This window comes from Eulemur rufifrons, chromosome 1 (genome assembly GCF_041146395.1).
Source record: "Eulemur rufifrons isolate Redbay chromosome 1, OSU_ERuf_1, whole genome shotgun sequence".
NCBI lineage: Eukaryota > Metazoa > Chordata > Mammalia > Primates > Lemuridae > Eulemur > Eulemur rufifrons.
Genome location: NC_090983.1, coordinates 48621416 through 48640264, shown reverse-complemented (window position 1 = coordinate 48640264; position 18849 = coordinate 48621416). Strand labels below are relative to the sequence as shown.

General features: G+C 35.2%; 1 protein-coding gene across 12 annotated transcripts in view; it reads right to left on the bottom strand.

Annotated features, from left to right (window-relative positions):
- ZNF385B (zinc finger protein 385B) overlaps positions 1-18849 on the bottom strand; it is a 369836-nt gene that overhangs the window by 66921 nt on the left and 284066 nt on the right. For 5 of the 12 annotated variants that reach the window (XM_069492682.1, XM_069492892.1, XM_069492826.1 and 2 more), the window contains one exon: positions 86-124. The exons of the other annotated variants lie outside the window; for them this stretch is intronic. In XM_069492682.1, coding sequence (XP_069348783.1) covers positions 86-124 — 39 coding nt within the window. The remainder of the gene's footprint in view (positions 1-85; positions 125-18849) is intronic. 12 annotated transcript variants of the gene reach the window in all.

Sequence of the window (18849 nt, the reverse complement as noted above, 5' to 3'; positions counted from 1 at the left end):
ATTTATCAGGAAATAATATTAAAGAAGCTTTTTTTTAAGGAAAAAAAAATCCTACTACATAGCTCTAGCTACCAATATTCCTTACCTGGCAGAATTTATTGGTCCCAAATAAGCCTCTTCTTTTCTAAAAAAGTAAAAGTTAGAAGTAGTCATCTGGAATTTTGAGGCTAGCAGCACAATTACATAAAAATTAAAAAAAAAAATCTATTTTCCTTGTTCTTCTCTGAGTACAAAGCCTGAAAAAGAGTTAACACTTGCCACTTTTTCTAATGAAAACCATGCAGAAATGAAAAGCAAAACCTATTAGTGCAATTAACTGGTAGGTAATAAAAATGAAACATGAGGTTGTGACTGTTACCAGGAATTGAGGAGGTAATTGGAGGCCATGTATGGACAAATTAACGATTATATTATAGTACTTATCAAATGAATTCATGAAGCTGGCCTTATCACACCATCTATCATATTTTCAATATCAAAATAAGAACAAACAGCCTTTTTTGTTGTATTCACCAAGATTATGAGGACTACAAATCGGTGTGAATTTTTTAAAAGATCATTACTTTCACTGAGTATACCAAAAAGTAATTTACTTCTGCACAGCATAAGCAATCATATAAAAACATGCAGCTGCAAATAAAACCTAGACACAGAGAAAAGAAACAAGCTGCAGTGCTGCACTAAAGGTAGGATGAATCTAGGATGGGGCCATGTGACTATGTGATCAAGGGACTTGACATAATCCTAGATTATATGTAGACTCTAGACAATTTTGCTAGGTGGAAGGAACTTTAGGCAGGAAAAAACAGAATTACAAACTTGTTAACGATCCCAATACTTTTTAAGAGGCTTGAAATTTGAGTTCTATCTTTGTAAGAGTCTTAAAATGATTTAACTAGTCACCCAGTAAGGCTGAGAATGGGAGTGAAATGAGTTCTACTCCATTATTAAAAAGCAAAAAAGATGGGGAAATCTCACCTTAAAGTTAAGGATCTATTTTAACCAATGTTCTAAAAAGCATTCAGTAAGCCCTTATCACTTATGCAATATAGGAGGCCTCGCTAGCTTTTCTACTAAACAGAAGTAGAAAGCAGATTTTTCACTTTTAAAATTTCGAGTAAACATTTCTGGAGGCCTGATGTTTCAGATGCTGTCTCAGACTGGATAGGGAGATGAATCAAACATGAGAAAGGGCATAATTTTAAAAGTTAAAAAGTGAAAAAAAGTAGTACAAACTATTTAATTGGGGGCTGGGAAAATAAGTTGTCATTTAGCAAAATAATGAGGCATCAGAGCCACAAAAAGATCTGCCCCCTGTGCCCCACCACTACTTTGCGTTCTTTCCCCTTTTCTGATTTTCTCTACTTTAAGCACTTAAGATCCTCCCTTTAACAGTGACATCAATGTGTTATCCTCCTAGAATATCTTTTTAATTCTTTTTTCTAGCTGTGTAATAACAATAATAACATCATAGTAAGAGCAGCTTTTATTTACGGAGCTCTTAACTGTGCACCGGGATCTGTGCAAAGGGATTATCTCATGTTAGTCTTCACCACCACATAAGGCAGGCACTATTATTATTCTTTTACAGATGAGGAATCCAAGGCTTTGAGAGGTTCAATAATTTATCACCCTCAAGTTTGTAGATGTTGGAGCCAGGATCCAAACTCAGGTACGAATCTCTCTCCACGCTGTTCCCTGCTACAGAATCACTGCAGGAATGATGAATGTCACGCATGGCGCTGCTACAGGATACGGGCTTTGGGAAGGATGTGTCAATGTTCCTAGAACTTCTATAGCCTGGAAGATAGCTGCCTACACAAAGTATAGATAAGGCCCCCTTGGTACTTAAGTAAAAATTTCCTGGAGAAGTGAATCTGGTTTTTCTCTTTCTCACCCATTCCTGATAGTCCTAGGATAAGCTCATTTCTTCTTGTGCAACTTCAAGAAAGCCATAAGTAAAATTTGGGCCATCCTTTCCTTTTTCCCCATTAGAACCATTGGGTTTGCACACACAAAAAAATGTTCTGGGGCTAGAGATTACATGTTAGCAGGTGGCAGTCATCATTTGCACCTGTCCTTGATTTGCTGCAAAGAGGACCTTAGCTACTAAACCTTTGAGACTTAGGGCCTTCTGAAAGTTTGGCTAGGCATCAACTTTTTAACTGCGATGTTACTGAATTACAGCAGCACACACAAAAAAAACCTTTTTCATCCCCTCCTTTTTCAATATCAGACTTATGGAAAAGAATATGACAATAGGGTCTCATTAGGACTTCAAATATTCATGAGACAACACATTTTAAAGTGATAGCTGCATCACTGAAGAGCAATATTTCTCTAAAGTTACTTCAAAAAAGGTTTTTCCTTTCATATTTAAATACTCTGACCACATGCTTGTATGTTAATGTTTTACTTTTTAAAAATCCTTGAAAACTTGATCAGAAACAAAACAGATATAAATATAACAAAGGCAAATTTTTTTCTCTCAAAGATCAAGAAATACAAACAATTGCATATTGTTGGCAATATTAGCTCAACCATAAAACTTGTACTATTTTGGATTTCAAATCATAAATTTCAATAAAAATAAACCACATAGAACACTCCACTAGGAGTGCCTGCTACCATGAGACCTGCATTTTTGCATTTGGAATGTGTAAAAGCTGAGACTTGCCATGCTGACACTTTCTGCCCCATCCAGAGCACCCAGACAGGGGTCCACTTGGATGCCATCAGTGCTGCTGAAAGGAAGACAAATGGCATGCCACTCTCTCCACAGACTGTTGATTAAATCAAGGGTCAAATGTTTGGAAAAGCCTTCCCTCTAGAATCCCCTGCTCTTTGCTGAAATCTCACACTGGCCGTGGCTTGTAAAGGACAACATCAACTGTGCCCTCTTTCACTGGGATACAGTGACCCCAGCAGAAAGTTAACCAGCTGTTCAGAACTGGCATAAAGGCTAACATAACACAACCCATACCTCATAAACTGATAGATAGGTCCCATTATATCTAAGTCCCAGACTCAATAAAGCTATCATTATTATTATTGCTACTATAAAGATTTCATCAAAATATTGTACATTTCTAAGTATTTTGAGGCTGGTTGACAATTGGCATCTAATTGCTACAGAAATTAAATGGGACCCCAGGATTTTACCTTTTCCCACTTTTTCAGAACCTCCCTAATAGCAATAAATGTTCCCTATAGAAAATACAAGTGAAATCAGCCCAGAGATGAGGCAGGCTATCAGAGTAGACTACAGATTAGCATTTCATTTTTTTCCTCTGCTTTTAAAAAAATGTATTTAGAGAGCTTGATATATGCTCAAATTCCATATTGTCAGGCCTCCTTTGAAAAGCTCTGGGATTCATCAAACTAGAGTTGTATATTCCATTGACAAAAAGGATGACTGGAGTCAGGAAAAAAACATCCTGTGATCCATTTTGAAGATCCATTTTGAAAAGTAGACTAAAGTCTGCATTTTTCAGTAGTTTCTCTGGAGAAATTCCATCTTGGTTTTATTTTTGGGAAGAATAAAAAGAAACATGCAGAATTCAAACAGGTTTGTGTTTCTGCCATAAAATAATGTCCTTTTTCTAGATAACTCTGCTAGTAAAAGATGCCGCCTTTTCAGAGGTTAAGGGTTTCATATTGACTTCAAATATATAGTTCTGTTCTTGGGAATTTTTGCTGTTTTCCAACACATCACACTTTTGTAAATGTATTATTTTCAATTTGTTTATATTTACTATATTTTTCTGAAAAATTTATTCGTTTAACAAAAGTTTATTAAGTACCTATCATATACTGTTTTAGGAGCTGGACATACAGTGGCAAATAAGCCTTCAAAAATCCAACAGTCTACTTGAGGAGACCTAAATATCTAAAGTAATAAATAAGACAATTTCAGAGTATTGTAAGTACCATGAACAAAAATCAAATAGGAGAATGGGAAAGAAATAATATTTTACCACAGATAATTCCTAAAAACATTTTCGTTGCCTTGATACCCACTGTGATTCAGATACTTTTACATGTAAAGCCATACCAAATATGCAAAAAATCCTTTCCATGATTTAGAGAAGTCGATACAGAATCCAGAATCGTGCAATTGGCAAACACTGTAGACAAAGAGGCATGCTTCTCAGTTTTCAACCTGGTCTGTGAGAAATCTCCAGCGGATTTTCTTCAACTACCAAGTACCAAGACAACAACTGATCTCAGAGCCACCACCACCAATATATTGCCAAGAAGAAAGGGAAACTGCAGTAATTTCCATGTTAGAAGTTTTCTAAGGATGAGTTTGCTAAGTACTGGACACTACCCATCTGTAGACCTTCCTAGTGGGTTTCTGTACAGCGTAATTGGCCTGAAACGTGGTGAGCAAATAGCAAAATGACCATGAGTTACTTCTTTTGACTTTAAAATAAATACATATTTTGTCTAAGATCTAACAGTTGTTTGTGAAGATATTACAACAAAATAATGTTTTTCATCTTTTATACTTTTAAAACCTTAAAGAGTTGCCAAATGGTAAAAGCAAAAAAGCTAAAAGCAAATGGATGGGTGATTTCACCATCTCCCTCTCTTTAGTGGAAACCCAGTAATGCTTTTGACAGATAATTTTTAAACTGTTCTGAGTAGAAAGAATAATTTTTAAGTTCTGTTTCAGACAGTAGTTATTTTGTTAATGGGAGATGCCATAAGATTAAACCTGTGTACCTTATTGAAGCTGAATGTCTAACTCTCACTGTAGAACCTTGCATGTAACAAATATGGTCAGTACAAATGTAAAATGTTCCATTTTCTTGGCTGGCTCCACATGCCTGGTGATTTTCCATGCTGCCAGGGATCAAGAGTGATGCAGCAAATCTGCAGTTATACTGCTGGATAATTTAAGAAGCCACATCAAAGAGAATTTCAAAAAGTTCAGTTTAACAAATAAGACTTTCAGCTTATTTCTGCAATGGGTACGGGACTTAATTGAATGTTCATTCTTCCTTCGTTGTCATTAACGAACACATACCCAGCAGTGTTTTGGGTGTTGATGTTCCTATTCAAATTTTAGATGAGTAAACTAAAGAATTGAAATTATATTGCATATGTATCCACATTCAGGTTAAAAAACGCATATTGAAAGGTCTAATTGGTTAATGTGATGTATTGAGGAAACCCAAACCACCCTCAACTCCAATTGCAACTGCTATTTTCAATGTAGGGAAAAAGCATTAAGGTAATGAGCTGAATTACGTCTCCTAAGGAAACCTTGTGCTTTTCTTTCTTTCCCTTCTTGAACAAACAAATGCTTAGACGTGACTGGAAATAATTAGGAAAGAGAAGTGTTTTTCCATCAGGATGTAAAGAAAGTTTTTGAAACGGTTTTCATTTTGTCTTCAAGATTTGATGTTACTACAATTAAAATAATTTTGGGTCAAAGTAAACATACAGATTTTAAAGATCTGTAACATCTTTCAAAGACAACATAATGAAAAATTCATATGATATTGTTAGATGCCCTTTTGAAGGAATGTGAGAAAAATGACAAAATTTTAAGAAAAATAAAAAACTTCAAATCTTTTAGGGAATTAATAAGAATTTACTTCTATCATGAATTTTAATAGTTCAGAAGAAGAAATAAAATGATGATAAATAATATTAATATTTTTGTATGTGGAAAAGTTACTGTTCTCAAAGTACTTATGTTTTATTTCTCAGTGAGATATATTCATATTTAAAAAACAAGAACAACAAATAGCTCAAGACATATGTGGTTGATAATGAACTATATCCCACAAAGATAGATATCAACAAAACTGGTTAGAGTACACTGTTCTAGAAAAAGGAACTGGATTCACCAGGAAAATCTAAATAAAATGGACTGAGTTCTTCCTATGCTATTTATGTAATAGTACTGTGTCTCCTCAGGGTGAAATAAAATGAGACATCATTTCAAGAATACGGACTACAGAATGGTTTTTCGATAGATGTGTTAAATATTGAACAAAATAGAGACTTGTTAGAGGATAGGTCATCAGAGGTGATTATTCCACAGCTTATTTGAAGAAAAAGATCTGTTCTGAAGTTTAGTAAGACAGGCCAAACATCTGCAATAGAAGATAATACAGTTTTGGGGCTTTCCTTTTATTCTTTTTTAAACAGTGACTTGAAAAGAACCCCAAAATTATCCCCAAGACTAAACTTCCATAAGATAAAATTCAGTACCAAAAATGTCTGAGAAATATTTTTTAAAAAATAGAATTTTTTATTCTTTAGGAGAAAAAACAATGGAATATGAGTAACCAAAGTCTACTTGCTGATACTTACAGATGTAGTTTCTAAGACTATTGGTGCTAAATTCCAAATCCAAGTGAGTAAGGATGTGTTTGCTTATTTTCTGGTAAATGGGTTAAAAAATGTTTTAAGGGCTTTCTAAGAGACTAGGGAAGTAATGAGCTTTCTTGATTTGAAAATCAATAAACCTCCTGACCAGCCAAATGTATTAACTGACATCCTTTCAAAACCATTCTGTCAAAGCTAAGTTTGAAAGACTGTTCAGTAACTAATCAGATATATCCTGATGCTGAGGTCCATGACACAAATTAAAAAAGGTGTAAGATGAAAAGAAAACCCCACCAGGCAGGAAAAAGTCCAAAAGCAGAAACCTGGACCTGTTTGAATATATTCCTCATTCTGCAAAGCTAAGAATGAAGCACTTTCCCCCCAAATGGAGGACAACACATTTCTTACCCTTGCACTAAGAAACATGACAATTGAGGGCTGGTAAAGCTCTAGAAAAGCAACAAATCTGTAATGTTCTAATCCTAAGCATTTTGGATTCTTAATACCCCCATGCCACTCACACATTATACAGTGGTCAAATGTCAGGGATCATCTACATTTTCAAACTTTAAAAAAAAAATGTTTCAGTTTAAGTCCCGGAACCTCTCCCTTCCTTCACCTGCAAATAGAATCCTAACTGGAAATTCAATACAATAAAACATTGAAAACTGAGTTCTGGTTAAAGCAGGTAGGTTGGGCCCCAGATTTTAGTCTTTCTCACTTAAAAATACAAAGAGATTTACAGAAGTTTAGTGACTTGCTTGAGCCTCCACAGGGAAGACCAGAATCCAGATCTCCTTCTACGGGTGCCGGATTTAGCAAATAAAAATATAAGATGCAAATTTAAAGTTGAAGTTTTGAGAAACAACAAATAATTTTTAATGTAAGTATGTGCTATGCAACGTTTGGTACATTAATACTAAAAACATTATTTGTTCGGGCATCGTGTATTTTATCCTCGATTCCCCTCCAAGGATGCCACAGCTATATCGATGTTGATTCAACTAGTCCTTCTCACAGGTTCACCTTTTCACACTTAATATTCTAGGGCTTTAATTAAGAAAGTGGTCCCTGAGTGGTTTTGTGGACAGGTGATACGAAAAATATTTTATGTCATATGTTCATCTTGCTATTGCCCTTTTTCACAAATGTATATGCGTACACACATTAGCTCTTAGTACTAAACATTTCTGGTTTAAATTTATCTCTGCATTTATATTATACAAAATATACTACAGTTGTAAAGTAAAATAAAGAGCTTTAATAAAGTGCCTCACTCTGCTTTCTGCAGTGATAATTACTCTATTGAATAAGGCTCTGTTAATGGTACAGCTTGACATTCAACATTTGTCCATTTGATTTATTATAATTATTCTTAGCGTGATTGCAAGGAGGCTATAGTTCAAACCAGAAGTAGTTTAAACTAAACTGCCTTTCTTTTCTTCTGAATATGTAAGAAAAAGCAGTCACTTCCAGGCAAAACTATTTTATTCACCAAATTTATGTCAGATACACACAAAGCCCTCTCTGCCACTACATGTTCTGAATAGAGCAACACATAGGTAAGAGAAAAATGAATACAGCAAATGAAATCACCAAATTAAAAATGCATACAGTTTGCTTATATTTTGGCCATGGATATGACACCAAGAATTCCTAATCAAAGAATGGAGAAAAGCCTATATGAACCATATAGCAAGCTGTCATGAAACACATCAAGTCTCTCAGTAACATTCACAAAACGATTTAACGTTATGAGGCAAAAATCATTTGTATTTATAATCTATGCACTCCTCATAAAGATTTTCAGAAATGTTTCTGAATTATTCTGCTTCACTTTCTGAAATCCAATCTTTCAGGATGCTTGGCCCTTCAAAGTCTTCACAGCACTCATTTGAAATTGGTATTCACCCTTCTGCCTCCCTGCAACCTCTCAAACTTTTACCAGAATTGAACAAATGCCTATACCTAACAACATGAGAAGTTGATACATCACTTTATTGAAAACATTTTGTATAATTAGTGGGGAACAATATCACAACAGAACAATATCGCAATATCAATTTTTGGCAGTTATGGAACCTCTGCAGTTCGATTGGCCCTCCCAAAGCTGGGGTTAAAAGCTGGCCTCTGGAAATCAATCATGCTCTCAGCAAAGAAGAATATTTCAGTGATATGAAAGCTGAAATGGAGACTATAATCTTTTGTGATTACCCTTGAGGCCGCAGCAAACACAGAAAGCGAAGTCTATGAATTGCTGATAATTTCCTGTGATGACCGACTCCCAGGAAATTCTGATATTACCCTTGCACTGTAACAAAATGACGGTTCCCCAGATGCATAGCTTCAAAGAACTCCACATTTGGGTGTCACAATGCTTCCTCAGAAGCTACTCATCCATTAAAAGGGCCAGGTCTGTGAGGCAGCAGTGCTCTCTCTGAAGACAAAAGAGAGTCTGATTGCACAAGGAGTGATGAGCTGTGTGCTACAGGCTTGTCTTTCTAGAAAGTTCTTTTCTGAAGGAATTGATTTAAAATGTATCACTTTAACCCACTTTCACCCCAGAAGTCTAAAGACTGATACATTTCTCTGTTGTTCCTAATGGCTGTGGCACTATGAATATCTTAGCTTGTATAACTTCTAAATTCTTATTTAGGCTGATATTTGCATTTTGTGAAAAAATAGCTTTCATACATATGCACATACCCTTAAGGTCTATATAGTACTTTGAGATAGACTATAAAACTATTAATCTTTTTTGAGTAAGCAGCAAACTTACGGTTAGATGCTATTGCTCAGAGCACAGGTTAGGGGAGTTCTTATGTGACTGGCAATTTAAATTCAAGAAAACAGGTGTGTCGGGGGGAAGGGTACAGGGAGATATTTAACAGTCAAAAGTACAAAGAATTTTGGGGATAAATTTTAATTATCACTATGTGAAGGATAATTTGGTATGTTGATTATTACGACTGAGTTTAAAATATTTTTTGAATGTCAATTTTAATTTAGTTTCAGCTTAGGTAATGAATAATGTGGGAATAAAAGTTCTATGTTTGGAAGTCAATAGTATTATAAAAATATAACAGAAACCATCATTATGTCTTAGGACTCAATAACAATGTGTCATAGGTATACAGCTCTCAGGTTCAAAATATCTTTGCATGTAGCTTTTAAAATCTAAATATCATTGATGGTAAATGAGAAAAACAGAATCCAATCAAACTGGTTGTGCTTATTTCCAGTCTCCATTCAACATACCCTGTCCCCAGCCCTGCTCAAAATTCACTTGCAGCACCTCTTTGCTGCTTCCAGGCAGTCAGGTGATTCTGATCATTAAGTATGCCCTACCATTATCTCATTCAGCTAACATAAATTGAGCACCTGCTAAGTACCAGGCATGACTATTTTAAACTGTAGTGCAAGTTTCTTAAACTCAAGGTCTTAGCCATATGTATACCCTTAGCATCTGCCTTAGTTAGGCTTGCTCTACTGCACAAAGCCAGCCCCAGTGATAAACATAACTTTGTTTATTTAAGGTAGTTTATTAGGTGGAAGAGATAGGGAAAGAAGTATTCATAAGAGTATATTATTTACAAAAATAGTTTTGCTATTTAAGTGTCCTTTTGTAAACATCATCTCATTTGATATTCATGGTATTTTAAATTATTAAAAAAAGTATGGTGATATGTTATATACTTAAGAATTTTTTTCACAGTCTCTCATTAAATACATTCCAGAAATTTTCTAAATATTCAGTCATATCCACAATTCTCCATAAATATAATAAAATCAATTTTCATGATGCAATAATACAAAGGTATCATCATCCCCGGTTCTAAAATGGGGAAAAGTGGTGCTAAGTGACTGTTTCAAGATCAAAGAACATGGGTTCAGACATGGGTCTTCCGACTCCTAATCCACTGCTCTTTCCCTATATAATGAAGTGGCGCATTCTCCCTTCTTCTCCCCTTTGTTCCAGCTCCTCCTTCCCTGGGGAAAATGAAGTAGAGTCAAGGCCAGGTACAACTATTAGAGGTTTACTTTGGAACAAGTTAAGTGGGGTTACTTCTCAGAGATCAGAAAGACCTCTCCGTGTGGCTTTTAGGAGGAGGTAGTGTCTAGCTGATCAATGAGTGACTAAATAAATGAATGCCACCACTTTCTTTGGAAGATAAATACTTCACTAGCATACCATTTGATAGCTGCCATTAGTAATCATTTTGGCATCTAATAGCTTCAGCTCATTTTGGGAAATGGATATTTTGTGGATTTGATTATATTGTTAGGACAATGAACCATTTTACATATGATGGAAGTTTGGGGTCTACCTAGAAAAAAAATGAAATTAGGCCCAGACACGTATTTTTAATTGCTGGAGAATTTCTTTCTGTGCACTTCTAATTATTTGTAAGTCATAAGCCTGTGAAAAAAATCAGATATATTTTCTACAACACCACTCAGATCTGTAGTTGGCTCTAGACACCATAATCACAGTAAGAGAAAACAAGTCTGAGACTGAAAGAAAAATCTATCTCCTAAGTAGAATAAAGGAGAATTTTCAACCTTATTTTAGAGGTCGCAAGGATTTATTGGGTACTTAAAAAAATATTTCCCATATGAATAACCTCAGAGAAATATACATTTAAATTCAAGATATGGTAGGGAGGAGACCAGCTCTTGCTTGTCTGATATTTAGTTGTTTTTTTTTTTTTTAATTTTTCCTTTTCAGTGGTAAAGCTCTCTTTTGGAAGAAATAAGACTACATTATATTCTTCAATCTTCTGATCTGCAAAAAGGGTACAATAATGACAGATGTAGCCTATTTCATATGTGAGTGCATTAAAAGAATTAATTGTAGAATGTCTTTAAAATATGCTAAAGCCCTCTGATACTAGAATTCTGTGAAAAGGGTACCATTTATACATTTTGTATTTTTTTTTTTAAATTTAAAGCATCAGAACATAAAAAGGAAGGTAATAAAACCTAAATTGAAAGCTAAATCTGTGGGGGGAAACAAGTGTTTTTCCAGGATTCCTACTGAGCCCTGCAAAGATGTTGAAACTTCACAGATTGCTAAACAGCACTCCAGTTCGTCCTTAGCACCCTCAAAAGCAACTATAAAAGCAAAGGGCCTGAAATATTCCAAAGTATTCTCCCCACCCCTGAAGGAGATCTGTTACTTAATTCTGAGCGTAAAGTTCTAGAGACAGAGGGGAAAAAAGATCTGTGCTATTGGATGTGTTCTTAAGCTTTTGATAAAAGTTTTTCAGAGGCCACCACCATCAATTAAAGTTTACAGAGCAACCAATTTAGAAATGTCTTTTCTGGGCTGGAGGGGATGTTTTGTACAATAATATTTTGCTACTTTTTTTCTACTTTTTAAGCGCTCTTGCTCTACCACAGACACATTAAGGCTTGGTTATCGAGAGAAGCTAAGAACAAGGCTGTTGGTTTCCCCCTTTTTATTTAACTAAGTGGGGATTTGTTAAGAATATTAGTGAAAAATAAGATAAAACTTTTAAAGAAGAAGGCCTGACGTAAACACTTTTTCCAAGTTGACGCTACTCTTGAAAAATGCTGACCTGGGACAGCGCCAAGACCAAAGACCTGTCTTGCCAGAAAATCTGATGTACCCTCCAAGTACACATAATCCTTGAAACTCTAGCACTGAAGACAAGGCCCCAGAGCCATGTGAGGTTGAGACTAGGATAATGAAAGGGACATGCAAGAGGACACAGCATGGTGGGACTACAAATGCCTCTTTTAACAGGCTCCTGAAACCTTGTGTTCTCTTACTTCATAAGGGCCCATCAAAGTCTCAATCTGATGTTTCCTGGCAGCTTTTATCAACTGAATTGACTCTTCACTATGAGCAGAATCTATTATGTTATGGTGAATTACACAAGAGGAGGAAGTAATTCCTATCAGACAGTGAGCAACTTGTCTTATTCATCACTGTACATCCTCCTTAGCACAATGACTGGAACATGTGGGCATGCAGTAAATGTTTGTGAATGAATAACTTTTTCTAGATGCCCTAAACAAGTAATTTATTAGGGAGAGAGAACAAATATGACTACACATTACATAAACATACATTCATACATACACGCATACCATGCAACTAAAACCTGCACATTCTAATGGAGTTTCAAGAGTGAGTAGAGAAAAGGGAAATTTGAACACAAAGTCTTTAGTAAAACAAATCTCGAGGCTTTTGAGTAAGGCAAGGGACATGAGTTAAATTTTAAAAGGACATGTTTGTGGTTTGAAGGGGTGAGGGAGCCAATAGTGCAGATGGTCACTATGTAGTTTTTTCCTCCTAATGGTCATGTTTACATAATTTTTCTCTCTGTCAAATTTAATAGGGATATAAAATTTTCTAGGCATAGAAGTATAATGTATGTTGAAATATTTATACAAATCTTTGTTAGCTTTGTACCACATTTCAAAGATTTCCTTTACTCAATTTTTTTCTAATGATCTGGGAAGCATGGTTTCTCACTTAAGCCTAGTAACAGGCCATCAACCTCTCCCCTGTTCAAGTAACGTGAGCAACTGTGGAAAATTTCATCTTGTCTTTTAGTTCTATGAATTGCTCTAGAACATATAAAAGAAGATAATCCTTCAATATATTTTAAGCCATATCATGAAAAATAAAAATTCAACCATATTGTCTTTTCTATTTGACTGCAATAAATAGTACAAGTAGAGTCAGCTGGACATACTGGTATCCTAAAAAATATTGAACACATAACTTTTAATGACAGCAAGCACCATTAGAGTGAAAAATAAGACTCAGAGAGCAAAAATTCACATTTGGATTACATTAGAAGAAGTAAAGCACTCTACTGAAAAATATTCAAATAAAAGAAAATATGGGCCAGGCACGGTGGCTCACGCCTGTAATCCTAGGACTCTGGGAGGCCGAGGTGGGCGGATCGTTTGAGCTCAGGAGTTCGAGACCAGCCTGAGCAAGAGCGAGACCCCATCTCTGCTAAAAATAGAAAGAAATTATATATGGACAGCTAAAAGTATATATAGAAAAAATTAGCCGGGCATGGTGGTGCATGCCTGTAGTCCCAGCTACTCGGGAGGCTGAGACAGGAGGATCCCTTGAGCTCAGGAGTTTGAGGTTGCTGTGAGCTAGGCTGACGCCACGGCACTCACTCTAGCCTGGGCAATAGAGAGAGACTCTGTCTCAAAAAAAAAAAAAAAAAAAAAAAAAAAAGAAAATATGTATTCAAATGCTTAAATTGGATTTATAAAGATAGTAAAGGCAGGTAAAAAAGTTAAATGTCCTAACTTACTTCAGTTTTCCTTACAATAATACTTCATGAGAAATATGGCATGAAATAACAGCAAAGTAAATGCGATTTTGATTCCCAATTTCTTTCTTTCAGATCTCCTTCATAAATATATTATTATTTTTCTACTATAAGAAAGAAATATTTTAAATGTTCATTGATATTGCCAAACTATGAATGACCCAGAATCTCAGAGGATCTAGAATGTCAAAATAAATGGTAATCATATAGATAATTTCACAGCTTGTCATGGATGACTCAAAAAATCAATGATTTGGGAGTTGAAAGGTTAGAAATAACCTTTATTCTGTTCCACATATTTGTTCATGTTTCAGAAAAAAATAATTTCAAGGTAGTGAAAAGCAGATTCTTTTTCACAAAAATAAGATTGTTGAGCCCCTTGCAATAAAGTAGCAGTGACATCCACTGAGCTTATGCTTTCCTAGAGCAGTTACGAAAACACGGCAGAAACCACAAAGACATCTCAAATAATTGGTACATAAAACACCTGCTAATCGGCAAAGAAGCTGACAGGTGACCGTGGTCCCAAGGCAGCTCTTGATTATAAATATAGCTCTGGAGAGTTACACAGATACATCCTTGCATGTACACAACATGACTGTTAAAAAGAAACTACCTACTTGTCGTCACATACATCATATAGGTTGGGTATGTGTCTCAGTCTGCTCAGGATGTCATAACAAAATACCATAGACTGGGTCACTTAAACAACAGAAATCTATTTTCCCATAGTTCCAAAGTCTGGTAGTCTAAGATCAGGGTACCAGCATGATTGGGTTCTGATGAGGGCTGCCTTCCTGGTTTGCAGATGGCCACTTTCTCCCTGTGTCCTCCCATAGTGAAGACAGAAGGAGAACTCTCTCCTGTCTCTTCTTATAAGGGCACTAATCCCACCATGACGGCCCTCCCCTCATGACCTCAGCTAACCCTAATTATTCCCAAAGGCCCTACATTCAAATACTATCACATTGGGAGCTAAGACTTCAACATATGAATTTGGGGAAGATACATTTAGTTCATAACAGTATACATATATATATATATAAAAATGGGTCTTCTAAATGAAATTATTTTATCATATTAAGTTAATTTCATCCATCTTGGTATTATCCTAGCAGTTCATGAACAAAGATGAAAGTTAGATCCAGAATAAGGGAAATAGGAGATTCTAATTCTAATGCAAGAAGCAATTGTGTATATTTTAGTAGCTCCTTAAACATTATGTACAACTATTAAAGGATGGCCATGGAGTATTTGGCAAGACTAAAGAAAAATTATTATCAAAATAATGAAAATAGCTCTACTGGAATACAAAACAATTTATTCTTTCTGGTGTCTCTTGAATACTATAAAGTTTAGTAACTATTCACTTTGCCAGTGTTTCTTGGTTTTTATTATCTTGCCTTTTTCAACTCTATTTATTCTATTTCTTATAAGTTTCTTGGGCACAAGGGTATTTTCATTTTATTTATTTTGTTTATCCTCTCCCTAATCTCAGTACTCCTTAGTGCATATATTATGTTTTCAATAAAATTCAGTAACTAACGACTTTGTTTTTTAACTAAACGCTCTTAAAGGACAAGGAATGTAGGAAATAATGGCAGAAGTTTCCACACCATCCACACAGAAAAAGCAGGGAACTACAGCTGGAGAAAGGTTTGTAACTAACAATTGCCTTTCGATTAAAAAGTGATGACAGTCCTCAGGAAAATAAAAATAAAAGTAAACACCTGGTTTATCACCTAATACTTAGAAAGGGCTCAAAAATATTAGTATTCCCTTTGCTGGATGGGGGAGTATGAATATTGAAAACCAAGGAACTGGGGCCCTATCCTCTGACCTTTTCTCTCTTCCTCTCTTCCTTCCTTCCGAAAAGTTTTATTGAGCACCTATGTGAGACACCCAACATATTAAGATGAACAAGATATAGCCCCTGTCCTCAAAGATCTGACATTCTAGTGAAGAAGTCAGATAATTAGGTAATTAGATTATGGTGTGACAACTGTTATAATTGAGGTAATCTGGGGCTACTTTGGAAACACAGAGATAGGACTTAATTCAGACTTGAAGAGTGAGAGAAGACTTCCTGTGAAGGAGGTGATATCCAAATTCAGCCCTGAACGACAAATAGTTGAAGGTGGGTAGTCAGGCACAGAAGTCTATTAGGCTTTAGATATAAAGGTCGAGATCTTTAAAAATTTATGTTTGGGTTCGCACAGTCTTGTAGCTATAAATGACTCAAAACAGTCTTTCTGTAAAGTACAACTGCTGAAGCACAGTGTTAACATCATCATTCTCCAGTCATGCATCCTTGACATATAGCCCATCATAAATTATCAATGATCCAAACTCCATCTTCTTTATCATATCTCTGTATAATTCTGCTTGGACAGTGTCTCAAATTATTTGCTTATTCTTCATAGCTAAGTAAGCACTGAGAGAATTTGTCAGTTGTGGCGTATAAGGCAAGAAAACCACTAAAAGCACTGTGAAGCCTATTTCTTCATCAAGTACAACTTAGCATAGAACAGGTACCTATTCTATTTTGGAATACCACAGAATCTCATTTCACTGTTGCTAGTTTCTCATGTAATGTTATCATATTCCACTATTACAAAAGGAGGAAATCATCATTTGATGTATTTTTTAAAATCTAATTAAGGAAAATAGTAAAACATTAATCTTCCAAAACCTTCAGTTAGAACATAGGATTTTTGTTCTTCTAACAATAATTACAAGATTGAAATTGACCTCATATCTTATATTTACTAATATTAGCTTTGCTTAAAAATAAACTGACATGGTAGAATTCACCTGGTTTTCAAAGAATAAGTGGACTCTTGAGTACAACATACTTTTAAAATTTGCTCACAAGAAATTGTAGCTGTTTTTCAAATATATTCTGCTTTATAGTTGTTTGTAGAGGTCTATTTTACACATTCAAAAAAATCCTTTCCTCTTTCTACTTAATGATTCTACTGCAAATTGTCTACAATGTTTCCAGAAAAGAGCACAAAAGATTTCTGATTGAGCTTTGTTCACAATGAATGCAGTGGGAGGCGATATGGGCCAAAAGAGCCAAGGATGCAAAGAGCCAGAACATGAGTTTTGAAGTTAGAAGATTCTAATTCAAGTCTCAGTTCTTCCTTTAATAACTCTCGTTCCTTCTCTGGACAATAGGAGTAATAATCAAGGCCTATCAAAATGTTTTGAGGTCTGAGTCTTTTGAAGGATGTAAAACATCACAAATATACAATAATCCAATGTAATTATTAGTAGTGATGTAATGGTGTTTTCCTAAGAAAATATGGACAATGACATTTATGAAAATCCCTAGGTAATCTATTGGGTGAGTTGAATACTGGAATGGAAAAACCTATAGGAAAAGGATTAGCATACTTAAAATTGCAACTCACAGTGAAAAATCATAGGTCATCCAGTGATCCTATAAATTCATTTCTTGTAAGATGATAGAGGGTCCCACTTGGAATGACTTGGATTTTAATATGCTACCAAAAGAGCTCTCTGTCTCATAAATGCCCCCTGCATATAATATAGAGAGTGAAAACAACTATTTCATGTAGTTCTTTGTGGTATTTTTCACCATGACTAAATAGTATTTTTATTTAAAAATTATAAGTTTTTCCTCCAAAGGAAGAAACAAATGAATTTCTAATAATAGAATTACTCTTTGGGTTTTCTCCAATATATCATAAGACTAATTGCCATGTACAATTAATCAAACAAACAAAAAGGCATGTTAGTGCATCTGTAATCCCTATGCAATATTAACAAGCCATTATGAAACTGTATTTTTTATCTTAAAAAAACCTTTATGAAATCATTCACTCCATTTTTGTTTTACAGCTCTTAAAAACAGAGAGGCATAGGTAAGACATTTTGATAATTATTAATAAAAAAAGTGACTTAGAGAATAGTGTTAATCATATGATTGAAGCTATAAAACAACAACAGTACCTATAAGGTACCTGTTAGGTATGTGCATAACATACTTCCAGAAGGGGGCTGGAAGGATGGATACCAGCTACGCCAGCACTTTCCTCCAGTGAAGGGAGTAAGAGTGTGCTCAGGGGTAGGGTCCAGTGACTTTCTCATTTTGCCTTGAACGCTAATGTTTTATTTGAATCTTCGAAATAAGTATTCATGTGTTATTTGTGTCAAAACCAAATAAATACAGAGAGGTGAACCACAGTAAGAGCCCTTTATGCCTACCCATATCATCAATGCTGGTTCCTGACAGCAACTAGACTTCTGCAGTGGCTATAAATGCTATCTCCCAAAGACATTCATCAGCACATTCATCAAAATACAAATACTTAGTAAATGTTCTAAGAAGTATCGCTTAATTCAATTATGTTTGGAATGACATGTTTCAAGAGAGGACACAACAAGTCTGCTTGAGTTCAAGCTCTCTGAGATAGCATAATGTGGTGCTTTGGGAGGGTGATTCCCAAGGATTAATGGAACCAAGGCAGGAGTGATTTATCCCACTGAGCTGTTCCACCGCTCTAGAAATAATGCTCCCCTTTTTATGCCTGTTTTTTGTTGTTGTTTATTTTTTTACTGTTTGACTTGTTTCGGAAAAATGTAAAGAAGACAAAAACATTGAACTGTTTACTCACTAAGACAAGGACAGTGCTCTATAAAAAGTTGGCTGATCCTGTACCCCCTAATTACCTTACAACACTAAGCCCTGACAGAAGGCCTGTCAGCAGATTTTATTTACAACCCTTAAGGAAAAATCCTCTTGCTGTTTTCACTTCATACAGAAGATAAGTTTGCAAAGGAAACATTTGGCAGTACTTCAGATGCTCGCTGTCTGGTGGTGTTGATAATACAGTTTTTTTGTATCCCAGCAGCATTTATAATGCTCTATCATTCATGTAGACCAACACACCCCAACTGACTATATTTATCAACCAAGCAGACATAATTCATGCAGTCATGTGAACTGTTTAACCTTTTCTCTTACTATAAGTTTAGAACCTGGATACAGACTAATTTTATGTTGAATTTTATTGTTGAAAGATGTCACGCTCCACTTGACACACCTACAAAATGTCTTTCATTCAAATAAAAGGTCAGGTGACCTGAATTATAATTATAGGTAAGTCACTAATATTTATCATGTTTTAAAAGGAATGTCTAAGTATCA